The sequence below is a fragment of the Colias eurytheme genome, chromosome 26 (genome assembly GCF_061535395.1).
Source record: "Colias eurytheme isolate Ceu_HAF_F1 chromosome 26, ilColEury1 Martin Lab GWU primary, whole genome shotgun sequence".
Lineage (NCBI taxonomy): Eukaryota > Metazoa > Arthropoda > Insecta > Lepidoptera > Pieridae > Colias > Colias eurytheme.
Genome location: NC_143005.1, coordinates 9,662,320 through 9,681,181, shown reverse-complemented (window position 1 = coordinate 9,681,181; position 18,862 = coordinate 9,662,320). Strand labels below are relative to the sequence as shown.

General features: G+C 35.1%; 3 protein-coding genes across 4 annotated transcripts; 1 reads left to right on the top strand and 2 right to left on the bottom strand.

Annotated features, from left to right (window-relative positions):
* Positions 1-3,112: 3,112 nt before the first annotated feature.
* Positions 3,113-5,329, bottom strand: LOC149897361 (THAP domain-containing protein 1 B-like). The gene is made up of 5 exons (XM_090116848.1): positions 4,988-5,329; positions 4,514-4,688; positions 4,286-4,348; positions 4,005-4,064; positions 3,113-3,685 (listed from the first exon to the last, which is right to left on the bottom strand). Exons 1-5 carry the CDS (start codon positions 5,056-5,058, stop codon positions 3,569-3,571), a joined length of 486 nt encoding a protein of 161 aa, XP_089972974.1. The 5' UTR covers positions 5,059-5,329; the 3' UTR covers positions 3,113-3,568.
* Positions 5,330-7,114: 1,785 nt separating this feature from the next.
* On the top strand, positions 7,115-15,804 carry ArfGAP3 (ADP-ribosylation factor GTPase activating protein 3). Its single transcript, XM_090116592.1, has 11 exons — positions 7,115-7,246; positions 7,323-7,514; positions 7,589-7,720; positions 7,814-7,918; positions 8,212-8,343; positions 8,654-8,752; positions 9,504-9,634; positions 10,212-10,322; positions 10,727-11,030; positions 11,666-11,800; positions 13,675-15,804. The coding sequence occupies exons 1-11, from the start codon at positions 7,172-7,174 to the stop codon at positions 13,774-13,776; spliced, it is 1,518 nt and encodes a 505-aa protein (XP_089972718.1). The 5' UTR covers positions 7,115-7,171; the 3' UTR covers positions 13,777-15,804.
* On the bottom strand, positions 15,798-18,600 carry LOC149897359 (tRNA:m(4)X modification enzyme TRM13 homolog). Of its 2 annotated transcripts, XM_090116594.1 has the most exons (8): positions 18,530-18,600; positions 18,208-18,416; positions 18,054-18,091; positions 17,748-17,935; positions 17,316-17,510; positions 16,636-17,064; positions 16,311-16,432; positions 15,798-16,149 (listed from the first exon to the last, which is right to left on the bottom strand). In XM_090116594.1, exons 2-8 carry the CDS (start codon positions 18,352-18,354, stop codon positions 15,817-15,819), a joined length of 1,452 nt encoding a protein of 483 aa, XP_089972720.1. In that variant the 5' UTR covers positions 18,355-18,416; positions 18,530-18,600; the 3' UTR covers positions 15,798-15,816. The 2 variants fall into 2 exon arrangements, with proteins under 2 accessions (XP_089972720.1, XP_089972721.1); XM_090116595.1 differs by lacking the exon at positions 18,530-18,600 and having other exon boundaries at positions 18,213-18,523.
* Between the last annotated feature and the right edge of the window lie 262 nt (positions 18,601-18,862).

The window sequence follows — 18,862 nt, the reverse complement described above, 5'->3', positions numbered from 1 at the left end:
TTTTCAAATAAATGTATTTCGTTTAATTTGCTTTTAATTTGAACTATTCCCAGTACTTTTTTATTATAAATAGGCACTAAAATGACAAGTAATGCGTGAGAGAAATACACTTATGACTATAAAGCTAAGTTTTTGATGTGAATATCAATTGAATACATTACAATATTTGCGTTCATGAGTAAAGGGGTTATAAGTTAAAAATAAAAATATTTTTTTTATATATAATGTAATAAAAAATTTTTGTCTTTCGTAATTATTCCCGTATCTGTTTTATAACATATTATTCTGTCTTCTGATTCAAATTCAATTTGAATTTGAATCAGAAGAAATAGCAATTAAAACCGCATATTCTGAAACTAGCAACTACTTGCAAGGGAATCACAACCTACAAGGTACTCCCCACGTCCTATAGCACAGACAAAGAAAAAATTGCTACAAGCAACATTTAAAGATACAACATAATAAAACAATTACCTAAGTTTGTTCGAAGCCCTCGGTGCGCGAGTCCGACTCGCACTTGACCTTTTTTGTCCTAATTTTACTGTATTTTCTATTATTATTTACCATTGATTGAAATGATATCTAAACTTTAGCCTTGTTTTTTTATAAAAAATATATGAACTGGGATATTTCGATATTTGTGGTTATAGGTCTACCAGAATCTGATGGCATATTTATATTTAAGAAATAAAAGATTTTCATGTGGCAACTTATTTGACAACTATCAAATTGGTTGTCAAATTATTTGTCTTTTTTGCAGTTGATGAATAATTATTAGGATTTTGTCTAAAAAATCTTCGAAAATGTCGAAAAAGCCGCTGCGATCACAAGCAAGAGGTATAGTTTATAATGTGTATAGAAAAACATTCGATGAAGAAGGGTCAAACACATCACAATTTTCAATTTTGAAGATTTTATTGGTAAATCGGACTTACCCGTTTTGATACTTTAAATTAAAAAATATTATATATAGGTAACTATAATAGTGTTTGTTGATTAGAATATAATTTTATGAAAACTTATTACAGGGGTTTCCAATACGGCTATTCGTCAAGTCCAAGCTGTCCAAGTCAATTTTATAATGTGTGTATCTGTTAATACTTACGAAAATAAACATAGTTTTATTTTATTTTATAAAAAATTATAAGCAGTCTAGTTTTGATTTAAATTATCATTATATCGATATTTTCACATGGCATACTGATAATGAATATACAAATAAAGGTATGTGTAAATAATAATATGTCTAATATACATATAAAACTAATATGTAGAATGTATATTATACATGTAAGTATGTACCTACATAATATTAAGTGGATATCTCATTAATAAGTATAGTATTGTCCACTTATGTAATGTGACTAATGATATTGAGGACAAAATAAAAAATATAAGCAGTATCAAGATAGTTCAGTCCATTTTCCCTAGGGTTGCACACTCAAAATTTTGATTTCCCTAATTGCCATCAGATTCTGGTTTACCTATAATTGCGAGAAGTGTAAAAGCAAAAGTTGTAATAAATATTTTAAATACCTACAACTTTACCATTAAACTTTATTCCACAGTTATAGTTTTTTTTAATCCCGATCTCAGATCGATCGTAAATAACTTTTCCTCTAATTTTTGTTACCTATATTCTCTTCCGTTTGAAATTGATTTCATTGTTCTATAATATTACTTTTATGTTTCAAAAGTTAATAAAAAATCATGTTGAACAATATTACTTTGTTAATTTCAAAAGTTAATATTATATTGCCCGGCTATATATTTTATACCCGTGCGAAGCCGGAGCGGGCCGCTTTGTTTTTATATACAACGTTCACAGTTTTTCTGTAGTGTATTTACTATTTAGTATCAGCATTTGCACCCGTGCGAAGCCGGGGCGGGTCGCTAGTTAAGTTAATAAATAACAAAATCTTTTCAAATCTGTCTTTTTCTTCATAAACCTATCTTACAAAAAAATACCCAAACATTTATAGATATTTTGCCAGTTTTTCGGATAAAAAGTTTTTGTAATAGTTGGCAACATTGACGTAAGGATTCGCCATCTCGTTCGGGTATACGCCGATGTCGTCTCTATAGTTCATTCTCACTCTACGACTAGAGATCACATCGGCGTATACCCGAACGAGATGGCGAATCCTTACGTCAATGTTGCCAACTATTACAAAAACTTTTTATCCGAAAAACTGGCAAAATATCTATAAATGTTTGGGTATTTTTTTGTAAGATAGGTTTATGAAGAAAAAGACAGATTTGAAAAGATTTTGTTATTTATTAACTTAACTAGCGACCCGCCCCGGCTTCGCACGGGTGCAATGCTGATACTAAATACACTACAGAAAAATTATGAACGTTGTATATAAAAACATAGCGGCCCGCTCCGGCTTCGCACGGGTATAAAATATATAGCCGGGCGGCTGGCCGGTACCGCGGCAAACGCTACGTCCCGCAATTTTTAAATCTATACTAATATTATAAAGAGGAAAGGTTTGTATGTATGTATGTATGTATGGTTTTCACGCATAAACTACTGGGCCGATTTTGATGAAATTTGGCACAACCTTTTATTGCGAAATATGTACCACGGGCGAAGCCGGGGCGGACCGCTAGTATATATATATATATTCACTGTTGTATTGTATTGGTTCTTTTTCCACACCACCTGTGAGGTAAGAACCTTAGGTGCGTTTTTTTTAAAGAGGTATCCCCAGTAGGCCTAGTCCTCCTTTTTGGCATGCATCAATATCTGGAATAAATCGGACATAAGGTAGTTTATATTATATCTTATTATATAATTATTATATATAATTATAATATCTATTTATATTATATAGAAAAAAATTTGGACTTTGTATGGAAATCTGTCAGCTGATTAGCGAAGTTTCCTTACAAAGTCCAATTTTTTTTTACAAATTCAGCAAAGTTGTAGAACAAAAGTTGTTCAGTTTCATGAGTAGAAGCTCCTGTCTAAATTTTTCAAATGTCTTACCTTTCACCTTGTATATCTATATCAAATGAACAATGTATTCAAGGTATTTAATTGGTTAAGTATTAATGCTGTATTGGTTAAAATCGCTTCGAAAAAGTATTAAAATAATACAGTTTATATATTTGGGGAAATTAAAGCATGTATTAGTTCAAACTTCAAAACTATGTTACAGGCTTTAGATTCCCCTCACAATTATAGTAGATTTGATTCCTTTTCCAACTTAAATAATTTTACAATTTTAAAAAATATAAGACCACACAGATGTACCTAAATAAGACAAAATATACTACTTATACAAATAACTCTAAACAGTTACAGTGCTCCCACGGTAACTCTTCAAAATATATTTTTTGGTCACGCTATAAAACCACGCTGTGGCAACATTTCCTATACGCCATTAAAGATATCACTTCGGCTGTTCTTTAACATTTGCTACGGTTTTAGTTATTGCGCGAGCACTATATAGTTTCACAACGGCGGCTCCTGCTCCTGGCCCCGTGATCGGCCACAAGCGCTGTCACCATGCGCTGGCACCGGCGTGATGAAATTATTACTATACTCTACTTCATTGTTTCAGAAATAAATGTATTCATTCATTAATTTATTGTTGTATATGAAATAATGATATACCTCAAAACTTGGTTCAGGGGCTTTCGACTGTTTGCTAGTACTAGGTAGCTCAATAATATCCTGTAAAGATAAAGTTTAACTTCGGTAAACCAGAAAATTCAAATAACATAAATGTACAAAATGTACCCAAATGAAATTATTACTAACTAGCTATGTCCCGCGGTTTCACCCGCATTGCTCCGCTCCTGTTGGTCTGTTGAGATAATATATAGCCTAAAGCCTTCCTCGATAAATGGGCTATCTAACACCGAAAGAAATTCTCAAATTGGACCAGTAGTTCCTGAGATTAGTGCGTTGAAACAAACAAACAAACTCTTCAGCTTTATAATATTAGTATAGATATATATTTCACCATAATTTTATAATATAATCAATTTACCTCAAGACTTGGTTCAGGGGTTTTCGCCTGTTCTCTTGTATTAGGTAGCTCAACAACATCCTGAAAAGATTAAGTTAGTTGAATCAGATAATACTAAGAACATCCATGTACAAAATAAAAGGTGTAAAAAACCGGTGACTAATCCAGGCTTCACACATTCATATGAGCCGTGTACATACACAACAACACCTCATAAACTTCCTCTCCACGGTATGTCGTGCAGTTCTAAAATAGTGCAGTGTTGTTGCTCGTGGGAAAGTGCAATGGAATTATTAATTTACCTTAAGACCTGGTCCATGGACTTTTGATTGTTGGGCAGTACTCAGTCGCTCAACAATAATATCCTAAAAAAATAAAATTTGATTTAGTATAAATAGAAAATATACCCCTATAAAAATAAATTAATAACTTGTTTTGTTTATTATGTAGACGTAGCAACAAAATCGGTCTATGAATATTTAAACTACAACATTTAAATCCAAACTAAATGCATCACAAAAATTACTCACTGTTGTAAAAAGTGTTGGAATTGCATTGGGCATCAAATAGGTTTTTTTTTTCGTTTTTCGAAAATAACGCGACTCAAAATGTATAGAACATATTCTGTGACTTTTTCCTGGTAACCAGTTCTTCCTTCCGGTAGCTCGAATCCATCTGTTTAATGTACTTGTTTCTTTTGGAAACCTAAAAAACATATTTAATATTAAAAAAACATTTCACGATTTTGGGGAAAATTTTACCCTGTACTGGTATCCCTAATGTTAATCACATGATTATACCATAAATTTGAAACTACGTAAAAACAAATGGCGTCCTGAACAACAAGAACACTTCGTAATTTAGTCGGATAACACAAAAAAATGTTTACGTCTATTTCGATGAAAATATTATATATTTGTAGATAATTTCACATTAGAGTTAATGAAAATGTATCAACTATATCCAGTTCTATAAAACAATATACTTCAAATAAGTTTACTTACGTGTGAAAGGTAATATTTGGTAATCTTCGTTCCGGCCGATTTTTACAACCAATCACACTACAACGCACCATATTTTCACTTAAAGTCGGATTAAAACAGATCACTGTCAACGTTTATTAAACTTTGAAGTCACTTAACAGCGAGAAAAAACAGAAAACTAGCAAAACAATGGACTGTAGCCGCTTGTTTGGGACAAACTGCCTTTGTCCCCAACAAAAGAAATCGCATAACATGAGAGAAACAAAAAACAATGTTTCTGTCTCGCTTGCTCTTAGCTTTATAGTCATAAGTGTATTTCTCTCACGCATTACTTGTCATTTTAGTGCCTCCTCTATGGTTCATTCTCACTCTACGGTTCACACCGATCACACGGCTCTCTAACTCGTATATAAACAGTTTGTGCGTTATGCATAGACATTAGACAGTCACGGGCTTGTCGGGACGCGGGTGGGTCGCATTAGGTCGAATATTAATTACATACGAATAATTAATATATGTATGTAGTTAACTAAATATAACCTTTGCGTAGTTATTGATCTTTTATTAAGCCCCTACATTGGTGACCCCTACACGCCATACATTATTAGTGGCTATTACTTAAATAAAAGTCCAGAGTAGTTATATAGAATTGCTTAACAGTTTGTACGCATCTAGCAAAGCCTGCATTAAACTGGAATCAACAGGAGAGCCATTTCCTGTTGAAAAGGGCGTGCGCCAAGGCGACCCTCTCTCTCCTACGTTATTTAACGCTGTACTCGAGCACATCTTCAGACAGCTTAACTGGGACCACTTAGGCGTGAACATTAATGGAGCTCACCTAAATCACCTAAGATTCGCCGATGATCTGGTGCTTCTAGAAGAAGATCCTGCAGCGATACAACTAATGATGCAGAGCCTTGCAGATGCAAGCAGAGAAGTTGGTCTGGAAATCAATGCCAGTAAAACAAAATTGATGTCAAACTCTAGGGAACTAGATGTTATGGTAGATGGCAAAAAGATTGAATATGTCAAAGAATATATTTACTTAGGACAGATAATTTCCCCTTCAGATGTCATGACAAAAGAAATTAACAGACGAATAGCTCAAGGATGGAGGAAATACTGGTCGTTGAAGGAAATAATGAAAAGTAGGGTGCTGGACAATCATATAAAAAAGAAAACGTTCGACACTTGTATTCTCCCAGTTCTCTCTTATGGCTGCGAAACCTGGTCGACAACACACTACCACAGAGAGAAGCTTATAAAATGTACACGTGCCATGGAACGAGGCATGCTTGGGCTGAAAATTAAAGACAGAGTCAGGAACGCAGACATAAGGAAAAGAACCAAGCTCACAGACATACTTACCCGGATAGACACCCAAAAATGGAGATGGACAGGTCATTTGCTACGCCATCCTATTAATAAATGGAGCAAGCAAGTCACCCTCTGGCTACCAAGAGACGGCAAAAGAAGCAGGGGTCGCCAAGTTAGAAGATGGGAAGATGACTTGAAACAGACTGCGGGACCATTTTGGATGAGAGTAGCAAGGGACAGGTCACATTGGAAAGAATTGGAGGAAGCCTATGCCAAAAGGCACACCGAACTTAGGGACCTCTTGTAACCCTATGTTTAGGAATAAAAGGCTATATTATATATTATATTATATACTTAAATAAAATTAAAAGCCATTTAAATTTGTAAAGAGAAAATATTTCTTTCATAAAAAAGGTCACCATGTTCCTGGGGAGGAAGTTACAAATTACTCCAAATTCTAAATTGAAACTGATTGAAACCTTTAATGACAACAATTTCCCTTGCAATTTCCTATCGAACAAAAAAAATCACTTCAATCGATTGAAAATTCCATGAAAATTCATATTCAAATTGAGATTTGAGAAACTCATAGCTTCCCAATTCCCATTTAGCTTCCATAGTTTTTGGGAAAAGTGAAGTGTCACGTGAACAGCTGTATTGGTAATAATAATGAAGTTGTGAATGATCATTCAAAATCCTGTAAGCATAAAAGTCTTGTAGTTTCAATATGTCTTGTTTTAGTTTTAATATCATATGATCAGTATTATTAAAATTTTATAAGCTGTTCTAGTCATTCTATTTTATCTATCTTGTTGTCCATGAATTTTATTTGTCAATAAAATGTGACACGAACTGACAACACGACTAAAAACGTCAAATAACTCAAAAATGGCTGACGGAGGTCCTAGTAAAAGTGATATTGAAGCCGTTTTTCAAAGATTACGTTCAATTCCTGCCAATAAAGTGGGTGTTGTTCAAAAGTTTATGTGTAGTTCTATTATGTGTCAGTGATAGTTATACACAATGTTGCTATTTACAGGTATGTTTCGACTGCAATGCAAAGAACCCTACGTGGTCGTCGGTGACGTTCGGAGTGTTCATCTGCTTGGACTGCTCCGCGGTGCACCGGAGCCTGGGAGTGCACCTCACCTTCGTGCGCTCCACACAACTTGACACCAACTGGACATGGAAGCAGCTGAGAAACATGCAGCTGGGCGGGAACGTCAATGCGGTACGAGCTCGAGACGTTTCCGAACATTACAACAGTATTTCATCAGTCATAACGCAATTTGTTTTGTTTTGTAGACGCAGTTTTTCCGCACTCATGGGCTGGTGACGGACGACGCCCGTCAGAAGTACAGTTCACGAGTTGCACAAATGTACAAAGATAAATTAAGTGCGCAGTCGGAACAGGCAATGAAAACATATGGCACTAAAGTAAGTAGACTCACTGTTTGCAAGAATCTATTAAATTTCAACTTGTTTGTTTAATGTTAAATTTTAATACCTTTTATTTTCTTTGTATTTTAGTTGCACATAGATGCAGCAGCGCCAGAAGTGAAGGAAAGCAAAGAAAGCAAGGAGGTAGATTGGTTTGCAGAGCATGGTGATACCCCCACTAACTCTGACAGCCAGGTAACATGGCACTGCCACTAAACACATTGGCAGAATCACACTTCATCATTAACTGTTTTGTAATATTAATTGCCTAATATTCACCTTGGAGCTGTTTTTTTTTTCATAATCTACATAATATTATAGTTGAATTAATATTTATACGTTCTTTGTGGTTTTATTTACTAATATCAACACTATTTATTAACTTTCATTATAATTATTTATAATGAGTATGGCTTAATGTGATTTGATTGAAATAAATAGTTATTGTATACTTGAAAAGTATTTTTAACTAGAATTGTACACTGCAGGTAAATCCAGTAGTGGCTCCAGTAAACAACAGTCTTGGTGAGGATGCTCGACTGTGGGGTATGAGCGAGCCCAACTCAAACTCTGGTGCAAACAATAAACCTGCCGCTAGACAACCCGCCAGAAGGACAACTGTGAGTATCTTACACTATGATAAAGTGGTTATTTTTAATAAAATACAAGTGTATCGCATTGGATAATTGGCGCAAATTCATCGAGTGCTGCAGCATCTCAAAGGTACGTGGTGCATTGTTTTTGCTGCCCACTATTTCTGAACATCGATTTTGTGTTAACGTAATTTTCCCTAATGTAGTAGAAGCCACCCGCTATTTTGGCTTGGTGCGATTCTACAACATATATTTGTATAATTTTTGAAATTTTATAAGTATTTACAGTTGTTGGTTACCATATTATTTAAGGTTTAAGACTATCTTCACATTTTAGCTCGGAGCTCGCAAAGGTGGCCTTGGTGCACAGAAAGTGACTGCAAACTTTGATGACATTGAGAGAGAAGCCATCATGGCTGAGAAACTGAAAATGGAGGTGAGATTTTCATTTGAAATGTTATTAATAACTAGTGGTCTGCCCCGGCTTCGCCCGTGGTACATATTTTCGTTTTCTCTACATAAAAACCATCCTCGTACTTCAAGGAATATAATAAAAAAAGAATTATCGAAATCGGTTCAGCCGTTCCCGAGTTATGCGCTTACCAACACATTTTGCGATTTATTTTTATATTAATAATATGTTAAGGCCCTTCGCTCATGGAGCTACTCAAAAATGACTGAACTAATCAGTAATTACGATTACAAACCAGTTACAAATTGTATCTCGCATACAACGCTACTCAAGTTATAAGGTTTCAGTCACTTGTCAATGTTTGCTCGTTCATTTTTATCATAAAAAACAAAGAAACTCGGGAAACCAGTAGCGTGGAGACCGACACGACGCGTCGCGCGTGATTTGTTGCTAACGCGTTACTCACCAGTTAGTAACTAGTCGCGTCGTGTGCGAATCTCCATAGAACATGTATGGGCTGTGACGCTCAGGCAACTCGTTAGTAATTTGAGTTTGTGACTAGTTCTTTTTGAGTAGCTCCATGAGCGAAGGTTAGTGATTTAAATTCATATTTTAATATTCTAAAAATCTTGCAGTGTCATTGAACATTTTATGTTAAAATGCTATCTACAAAAATTACTATTGTATGTTACACAATTTTTTTGTTGTGAACAAGTTTTCTTCCAGTTTTCCTTGCTCGCTAATCAATATAACATAATAATTAATTTGTGCACAGTCAGCGAGTGCAGCTCGTTCAGTGACAGCAGAGGAGGTGGTGGAGTGCGTGGCGTCTCTGCGGCTGCAGGACCGCTCGCACCCGCGCCGGGACGACGAGCGGCTCGGCATGGCCGCCGCCAGCCAGCACAGGTCGCTAGCCGTGATAATATGTGTGATACTAGATGTGATTTTTAATGCTTGGGGGCCTGGTGACCCGTTTTTTATACTTATCGCGAGCACCAGTCTTTCACAAATGCATATAGATTAACAATGTATGTGTTGATTGTTTATTTATGATGAGAAAATAAATAAATTTAATTTAATGTAATATGCAACAAACTATGGCAAATGAAATAAACCGTTACACCAACAAAGGAGCTGTCACACATTTGAAACTAAACGTGAAATATAAACTTAATAAAGATAGACACACAAAACAAGCTGTTTCAGATACAGTTGTAACAACCACATACTTAATTAGCTATTGATTTTAACAAACAATTCAGGTGACAGGAATTGCTACATTATCTGTAGCAATGCTAAAATGTGACGAATGCATAAGTATAATCTGCTAACAATAACATTTTCTCGGAAGTTCCAAACAATATAAGGGCCAATTTGGTTGGTCAGGTTTCGAAAACAGATTGCCTTCAGACAACAGACAAAAATGTAAAAAATAAATAATAATTAGTATAATTGAATATAATCTGTTATCGTGTGTGTGTAGGGGCGGCGTGTCGCACAGCGCGACGCACGCGATGCAGAGCATCGAGCAGGAGGACGGGCCGCAGCCGCAGCACGACATCGACGACTTCGCCGCCGCCTTCACGTGCATACGGTGAGTGCACCCGCACACATTACTACACTAGTGGTCCGCTTAAACTGTCCTATCTCCCAAGTTGGATCGAACTGCACATGGTGTGCGAATTTTATTATAATCGGTTAAGTCGGGAGTCCATTGAGGACAAACATTGTGACACGAGATTCATATATATATTAAGAAGATAGTCACTGCTGATAAAGTACTACACATTCAAGGTAATTTACAAATTTTACGCACAGATTTCCTTATCATCAGTTTTTAATAGAATTTTTTTTCGAGGTGGGATTTTGCAATCCTACATGTTAAAAAGACCCTATTTATTACTGTTGAATAAAATATCAAATCAGTATGTGCTTAACTTAACTTTTTTTAAAAACTATTTAATAAAATGTAATTTTTTATATTTCTAACAATTCTAGAAACGAGCCATTCCTTAACCGTTCCCTCGACCTGGGCACGCCGAGCAGCCCGGCCAACGACGGCTGGGAGACCATCGAGCCGGAACCAGCTAGACCAGTTCGTTCCATGTTCAGCGCTGAACCTTCCAGCGTAAAGGACTCCAAGGACCCGAAAGACTATAGAGATAATCGAAGCTCCAGGGACTATGGTAGCCCTGCTAGCCACGCCCGCAGGAACAGAAGACAAGCTGATGATGATGATTCCGCAGTCAAGAAGTTCGGTTCGGCTAAATCGATCAGCTCGGCGCAGTTCTTTGGAGATCAGGTTGGTGCTTGCTGTCTTTGTTATTTTGGCATTGTATATTGATGTGATATTTAGATTCTTTTATCACTAAATAAACAACGTGCTGTATAACACGTTACAACACGCTGTATAACACGTTACAACACGCTGTATAACACGTTACAACACGCTGTATAACACGTTACAACACGCAACAACGCACTACAATTTATACAACACTTAATACACCACACAATATGCTACGCATTACGCCAGAAACCTCTAAAATATTTATGATTTTGAAGATAATAATTTATAGATTCCTTTTTTTTATTCACCTCTTCAATCCTTTCCTTAGCCCGTACCTTTTATAGTAGTCAATACATTTGTAGAGTGTTCTAAGAACACTCATTAGAAAAAAAAATTGGTTGTCTGTAAAGTCGGTTTACTGACGATAGTAGAACGTGACAACGTCCGATTGTGTTTCTTTGTCGCTCGTTCCGCGCTCTCGCTTGCACTTCAAGCCTTCATGGAACGCCTCAGAGCGAGGTAACGCCGCATGGGTCATGTTTTTCCGTGCGTGCAGCCGGCTCTATCGATTTCTAAGACGTTATCACGTCAAAAAGGGTTTGCAATGAATCCACGGCAATATTATAATAATGAGTTGTGTGTTACAGGACAGCACGGCGGGCGGCGAGTCGGCGATGTCGCGCTTCGAGGGCAGCTCGAGCATCTCGTCCGCGGAGATGTTCGGCAGCTCGCGCCCGCAGCGGCCGCCCGGCTTCACCGTGTCCGCGCCCGACCTGGACGAGGTGCGTGCTGCTTCATGTTTCAATCAAAATAAGCCTCTGTGCCGAACACACGTGTCAGAAGTGATACTTCTGTGGCAAGATTTCTTTGATATTCCTGCTTTGTTGTTGAAATATTTCCAAGTTGGAACCCATTTTTTAAAAGAATTGCGTCACACTTCAAAACTGCAGCGCGGAGAAGCTGCTCTAAGAAACTATAGTATGCTGGCCGTAGTAGCTTTTGAAGTTTTGAGTTGAATTTTTATAGACAAAAAATGTTTTTTCTTTGTCATATGATTGGACAAAAACTATAGATCTTATCTTACTATACAGGGTGTCCCACTATTGGTATACTAAGCGCGAAGAGACTTGTTGTTTTGCATACACTGATCACGTAAAAAATACTTAAACAACAAAATTACGTCAAAAATTTTTTGCTTAATTTTTCCTGAAAATCCATGTTTTTTTCTCTAGCTTCGCGCAGCCGGAATATACCGCTTCTCTAATGTGAGCATTTTGTCTATGAAAACATAATATTAAACGATAGCTCAAGTGCTGGTGACAAAGTTGGGCGGGTTGCTTGTTATGGGTGTACACATAGAGTTTTAAGAATTCATCTACTTGAAAAAAAAATGCGTCTGGAATTTTTTAAGTATTTTTTACGTACTTAGCGTATGCAAATCTATAACCTCCTTTGGGCTTAGGGCCGATTTTTCAATCCCGAGATAAACAGTCTAATAACTACCTTTCAAATAGATTTATTCAATTATTTATCTAACTCATAACGGCTCGCCTATTTTTCAATCGTGATTTATTTGATGAATAACTATCTGACCAAATATTTCCATATTGGCAGCTCTGCTCTCGGAGTGGCGAAACAAACATATTAAATTAGTCAGGTTAGAGCGGGATAGAGTCAACTCTTGCAATTTGTCAACAACCGTCAATTATGACTTACGACAGGAGTGCACTTGTCTTCTATGATTGTTGATTGTTGTTTTGATTCGAGTAAAGAGTTTGGTTAAATTTGTGTTTCAATTTATATATTTTACGATGGAAACGACATACTTAAAGGCAGCGTTCGGCAAATTTTCAATGGCATGGTCATCAGTACTATCAAAAACATCAATTTCAATATGATTTTAATTGATAATAATTATATAGAAAGAGGTTTAATTGTTAATAATTCTACGCTCTATGTTATGACATACGAAAATATCCCAAATTTGACGCGTCAGTTGTCAACTCAAACGCCTAACCGTCGAATAGCGCGCTATCTGGCCGTTGGAGCGGCAAATAGATTTATTCCTCAAAAAACGTAGTTATTCGATAGATAAGTCCTATTCGTCTATTGAAAAATTGAATATTTTGTTAACTGAAGAATAAAGTCTATCTAGCTGTTTATCTGGGCATTGAAAAATCGGCCCTTAGTATACCAACAGTGGGACACCCTGTATATATTGTGATAATTTATTTATTTATTTATTTCATTAAGGATCACCAACATGACATACACTGATACATAGATAAAAGCATTAAAGTAATAACAATCGTAGACATAGTGCTGTCACAATTATAGGCAACCACCACTAACAATTAATATAACATTAAATCAAAGACACACAGTCTGCAGCTAGCTGCAGATTAGGTAAAAAGTATACATATACATAATACATAAATCCAATTTTGACGGCAAAATAATCAATAATTATTAAAAAAACGTGTTTCTTGAATCTTATGTATTTAATTATATTATCTTCTATTAATGAGTAAGAAATTTACCTATTAATTTTATTTTTTTTAATTACAAATAATACGAACAAATTAGCCGTCATTATAATTTCAATTCAGCTAAAAAGGACAAAATACTATATTTATAATTTGTTTTACGTATACAGGTTCGCGAGTCAGTCCGTCTCGGTGTGACGCGCGTGGCTGGTCGCTTATCTTCGCTCGCCAACGGCGTAGTTTCCTCCATTCAAGAGAAATACGGTTACTGATCCGCGCTGCCCCCGGGGCCACCGGAGCCCCACGCGGGGACGGGGCCTCTAGAGCCCCACACGGAGACGGGGCCCCAGAAGCCCCACACGGACTACGTTACACTAACGCACTAGTTTACACGTTTTTGCCTAAGGCTGATTTGTAAAATTTCCAAAATTTTTCGTTTAGTGATTAAAAGTTCAAATTAAAAATGAAAGTGCATTCTTGTATGATTTATGGATGACTCAATGGTGAGAATTTTTTTAGTGACTCAATCTTCAAAATGAATAATATAACAATATTATGACTAAATAAATAATTGTAAACTAGTGTCATTGATTTTTTTTAATTGATTGTAATACGGATTTAGCCAATGTCCACTATTTATGAATAGTGTAGAGTTTGTCGCTCAGCAAATATGACAAATGTTAAAATGTTACAGGCTTTAGCTTCTGTTACCCATAACCCACCCAGCTAGCGAAACTGCTTATTTTGTCTATTCCAATATTTCTACTATGTATTTGTAAATAACTAAAGTTTATGGCTTGTTAAACTTTGATACAAATTTAAATAAATTGGTTTTTCTATGTTGGTACATAATAAATTTTTCATTTAAACTTAAAATTATTTCGGTATGATTAACTGTATATACCCATTATATACCTTGTTCATTTGTGTATTTATCTTATAGGTATTTGACTAATCAAACAAAACTGTTGTCTGGATTTCTCTCATTTTTATTTTGTTCCTAAAACTTCTTATTACTTCACTATATTGAAAAATGTGCCACTTATACTTTGACCTTATGCCAGGTATACTAATAATTTTTTGGTGTTTATTTTGACCACGATTATATAAAATATTATATTAAACATATATAAATTTATTTATATTTATAATAGAAATAACTGAATGGCAATTATAATGAACAATAAGTAAGGTTATAGAATTCATTAATTATGTACAATATTGTAATATATGGTATTAATATTGTAGGGTTTGTACAGTCACAGCTAGCGGGCACGTAATTGTAGAGTATAGTTGGCCAGATATATTCAATAGAGATCCTATTTATTCATTATCTATGGTATATTAGGGGCTCGAGTATTTTAAGTAATTGGTTCTAGGTTTTGAATAATTCTTCTACTTAGCGAAGGTTAATTCTAACTTGCTGGTAAAGAAAATTGTCATTTGTCCATGCTAAATGTTGAATGAAGAATTGCTTCTGTGATGGTTATGGTACTTCACTTAATTTTCCAATTTACAAGTATCATTATAAAATATGTAATATTAATTTGTTAAATGTGTAAATTACACTGCTTTCGGTTTCGCCTTAAACATAAAACGGTTTTCAAATAAAAATGCTAATCAATATTATACACCATATAAGCACTTAGTAATTAATTGGAGTCGATCCTTTTTAAATAAATTTGCTAGTTAGACAAATTGTAAGATGAGGCATTAGGCATGAGATTGATCTAAAATAACTGGTGATGTAGCACAAGGCTAGAATTAAGGCGTTTGTTTCCAACGGCTTGACAATAAGCATAATATTGTAATTACTTGGATAATGCTGTATCCATTTAGAATAATTCAAAATACACGATGTATGGCGATGAGTAGTTACGAGATGAACGGTGTCTTTGTATTTGGTATTGCGTATTTAATATGTTCATAAGATTTTTATAGCAAGGAAAATTCTTGTATGGCCATATTTTCATCTTTATTTCCCATTAGACATCTTTTTTTTTTTGGTCATCTCTAGCATTTACATAAAATTTGAATATTTTTAGCCATTATATTGATTTAATGTTATTTTTACGATTTCATAAGACCTTGTTTATTTTTGTTTGTTACAATCATTTACTTTATAGGTTATTTAGTAAGTTTATTATTTGGTGTAATGTGGCTACACTTTATGCTTTCTTCCATTATCATAAATGTGTATGTAAAACATTGTGAATACTTTGGCATTTCTGTAACACGGTTATATATTGTGTATAGATTTAATAAATAATTTTATTATAAAATAAAACATTATATTTGCATTTCATGTTTTATTATTTTTTGGCTATGATGCAAACGTTTTCGAGTGAAACGGAACTGTGGACGTAATACGCGAGTCGAGCATCGAAGCCGCAGCCCCTGAGATACAGGACGCGTCCCCAATCCAGCAACGCTTTGGCCCGGCGACCCACTTCCTCCCGAGCTTCGCGGGACAGTCCTAAATATTTGGTTCCCACTTCTTTTACTAAATCATCACTATTGAGGGGTTTATTTTCTTCGTCAGGGCTCGAGTCTAGTTTCTTGTCCCGGCTTCTTCCGTCCCCGCATGTTGCCCACGATACCACGCCAAGAATAACATTGAAATCATCAGCATCTACACCCAACTCCTGAAAAAAAAACATATTTAATTTCATCACATCATATAGATTTCCTGACATAGACTACCTAGTACTAATTTATTAGATGCTTAGATCGATTTAATCTTTCTATTACATTTAACTAGTGTTTAAAATTAAATGTTTAAATTTAGATATTATAAAAAAAGTACCGCAAGTTGGTGGTTGGCTACATAAGCGCCGCGCACGCATCTATGATGGCAGCACGTCGCCAGTACGATCCCGCGCACCTTGTCGAGCGAGCCCGGTGCAGTCAGACAACGCAATGAGAAATCTGGGGAAGGATGGGGTAATTAACCATTTCAAACTAATATGATAATCCAGTTTTGAGGATGGGAATATATTTATTAATTTACAATTCCTCTAATTATAATAAAAAAATGTAAGATTCCTTATATGTATGTTAAGTATGTAGTAGGAAAAATACTTGTAGGTTAATATGATAAATAATGATTTTTAAGATCGTAAATTATATACCTGTTGCAACTCCACATAGATGTTTAGCAAAACCCACAACTGCATCACACAACTTCACAGCAGGCACGGCATTTAGCACTAAGTGAGCCAAATCTGCTCTCAATCTAAATGATAAATTGTCTGTTGAATTATTTTCAACATTTATAATTGAACTCTCTCCAGTTAGATTTCCATTTTCAATATTGCTTTTTTCCTCTAGTTTGCTTTCAATATTCCTTACTTGCTCATTATCAACTTGATTTTGATTATCCATATTATGGTCTGCATTGTTAACAACATTTTGAACAGGTTTCTCATTAGTTTGATTCAATAGGACATCTCGTATTTTGTTATCCCGTTTATGTCTGAGTGCGGCGCGTTCGACGAGCAGCACGCGACTGCGGCTCGGCGGCGAGCACCACGCCTGCCACGCGAAATATGATAGGTGACCTGAAGGATTCAATTATTTTGATTACTAATACTGGTTGGATTTTAGTGAAATTGAACTTCTTAGTCACAAATAAATGGGTATTGGCAAATTGTATATGCTTTCTCGTTATAGAGATCATAACAGAAATTTATTTTAAAAACTGTGCTGTTAGTAGGTATGTTTTAGAATTTGGTCCTTATTGTTTTCTTAATAGGATTCATATTATTTTATTATAAAGTTGAAAAGTTTCAGTATGTATTCTGCAATATACCTTTTCCAGCACCAAGTTCAACATAGCAAGTGTTATCATGCACTAGAGATTCATTTTCAATGAGGTACATAAGTCGGGAGGCCTGGCGCAAGTGACGCAGAGAGCTCTCTGTGCGTCCGTCTGTCTGCCACTCCTCTTGCACTGCTGTGTGGATATCTCTCTCTGATAGTGTTTCTATTTCATCTTTAATGTGCTCTGAAAATATTTCATATGAAATATTGATAGGAATAATGTATTGAAAAGTATTTGGACAGATTTTTAGATGTTTTGAATAAATGAATCTATACTTTATAGCAAAACAAAAATTAAATTCTGCTCAAAATATTAAATTCTTAAATATTATGGTTTACAAAAAACTATTGCTAGGTATATATAGTTCATATAAAACTATTAGTTTTACACAAAACCAAGACATCATTTATTTTCACTCACTTTCATATAAATAATTGACTTTATCAATGAGTTTCATAATGCTTATCAGAGATGTTTGAGAGAGTGGCTTTCTTTCAGGTCCAGTTTCAGGAGGAGCATTCACATCATGTTTTATGTACTCTGGAATTTCTTGCTGCCGAGCATTGCATATTGCAAGATGCTTCTCCAGCTTGCTCACGTAGCAGGTGCTGCAAGTTTAATAGTGTAGTAGAATTATTAATAATTTCTTTTCTCTTTATAAACATCAGTCAACATTATCTAGTATTGTTGTGGATGTTTTTAAATAAGAAGACTTTTAAAACTTACTGTTTTGGATCATTTGGACACGGTACTCGAGTGTCATCCTAAAAGAACATAATACTTTTTATTTTTCTTGCTTAAATCATAATATATTGTTACCATTAGTCTTCTTAAATCTAACCTACAAGTTATCATTAGATGAATAAAATATATCACTTGCCTGACCTTCTTCAGTTCGCGGCTGCGGCTCATGTTCGCCACAATAATTTCTACCTGGTCGTACAGTCATACGACATAAACGCTTCTTTCTTACAACGAAGAACTGGCATTGTGGTTTCTCAAGATGTTCCTTGGTCATTTTATACATTGAGAGTAGTTTATAAATTATTATGTATAAAAGAAAATCACAGAGACAAACAATTAGTCGGACTATATTATAAATAAAACTAGCAGTAAAGCAATCTTCTTTATTTATTTTATATTTTATTATATTATGTTCAATGTTCAATTCAATTAGATATTGACAAATCGACAACACAAACATCTGTTTATGTCAAGTGTCAACAAACAGCACAACGTCCACAGACACCGTCAACACTGCAACTGTGACGTGTAAGCGAAAGCGAAAGATTGACATATCGTAATCAAATAAAATATTATAGGGTGATTAATTTATAGGCAAGAAGCTTATATCTAATACACTGGAGATTGCACTATGACCATTAAATTGTAACAAGAAAATATGACGTTGAATGACGCCTGTAAGCACAGCCTGTATGTTTTTTTATCCCTTTCACACCTAACTTGGCAAGGTGTGAAAGGGATAAAAAAACATACAGGCGTCATTCAACGTCATATTTTCTTGTTACAAGTTA

Bases quoted from the DNA above. Each gene is read 5' to 3' on its own strand.
- LOC149897361 (XM_090116848.1), bottom strand. From the start codon at position 5,058: ATGGTGCGTTGTAGTGTGATTGGTTGTAAAAATCGGCCGGAACGAAGA. The intron at 4,349-4,513 runs GTGAGTAATTTT...TTATTTTTTTAG, and splicing joins TTCCAACACTTTTTACAACA to GATATTATTGTTGAGCGACT. The intron at 4,065-4,285 runs GTAAATTAATAA...TAATCTTTTCAG, and splicing joins TCCATGGACCAGGTCTTAAG to GATGTTGTTGAGCTACCTAA.
- ArfGAP3 (XM_090116592.1), top strand. From the start codon at position 7,172: ATGGCTGACGGAGGTCCTAGTAAAAGTGATATTGAAGCCGTTTTTCAA. The intron at 8,753-9,503 runs GTGAGATTTTCA...ATTTGTGCACAG, and splicing joins CTGAGAAACTGAAAATGGAG to TCAGCGAGTGCAGCTCGTTC. The intron at 9,635-10,211 runs GTCGCTAGCCGT...GTGTGTGTGTAG, and splicing joins GCCGCCGCCAGCCAGCACAG to GGGCGGCGTGTCGCACAGCG.
- LOC149897359 (XM_090116594.1), bottom strand. From the start codon at position 18,354: ATGTATAAAATGACCAAGGAACATCTTGAGAAACCACAATGCCAGTTC. The intron at 17,511-17,747 runs GTGAGTGAAAAT...AAATATTTTCAG, and splicing joins AGTCAATTATTTATATGAAA to AGCACATTAAAGATGAAATA. The intron at 16,150-16,310 runs GTACTTTTTTTA...TTTTTTTTTCAG, and splicing joins TAGCCAACCACCAACTTGCG to GAGTTGGGTGTAGATGCTGA.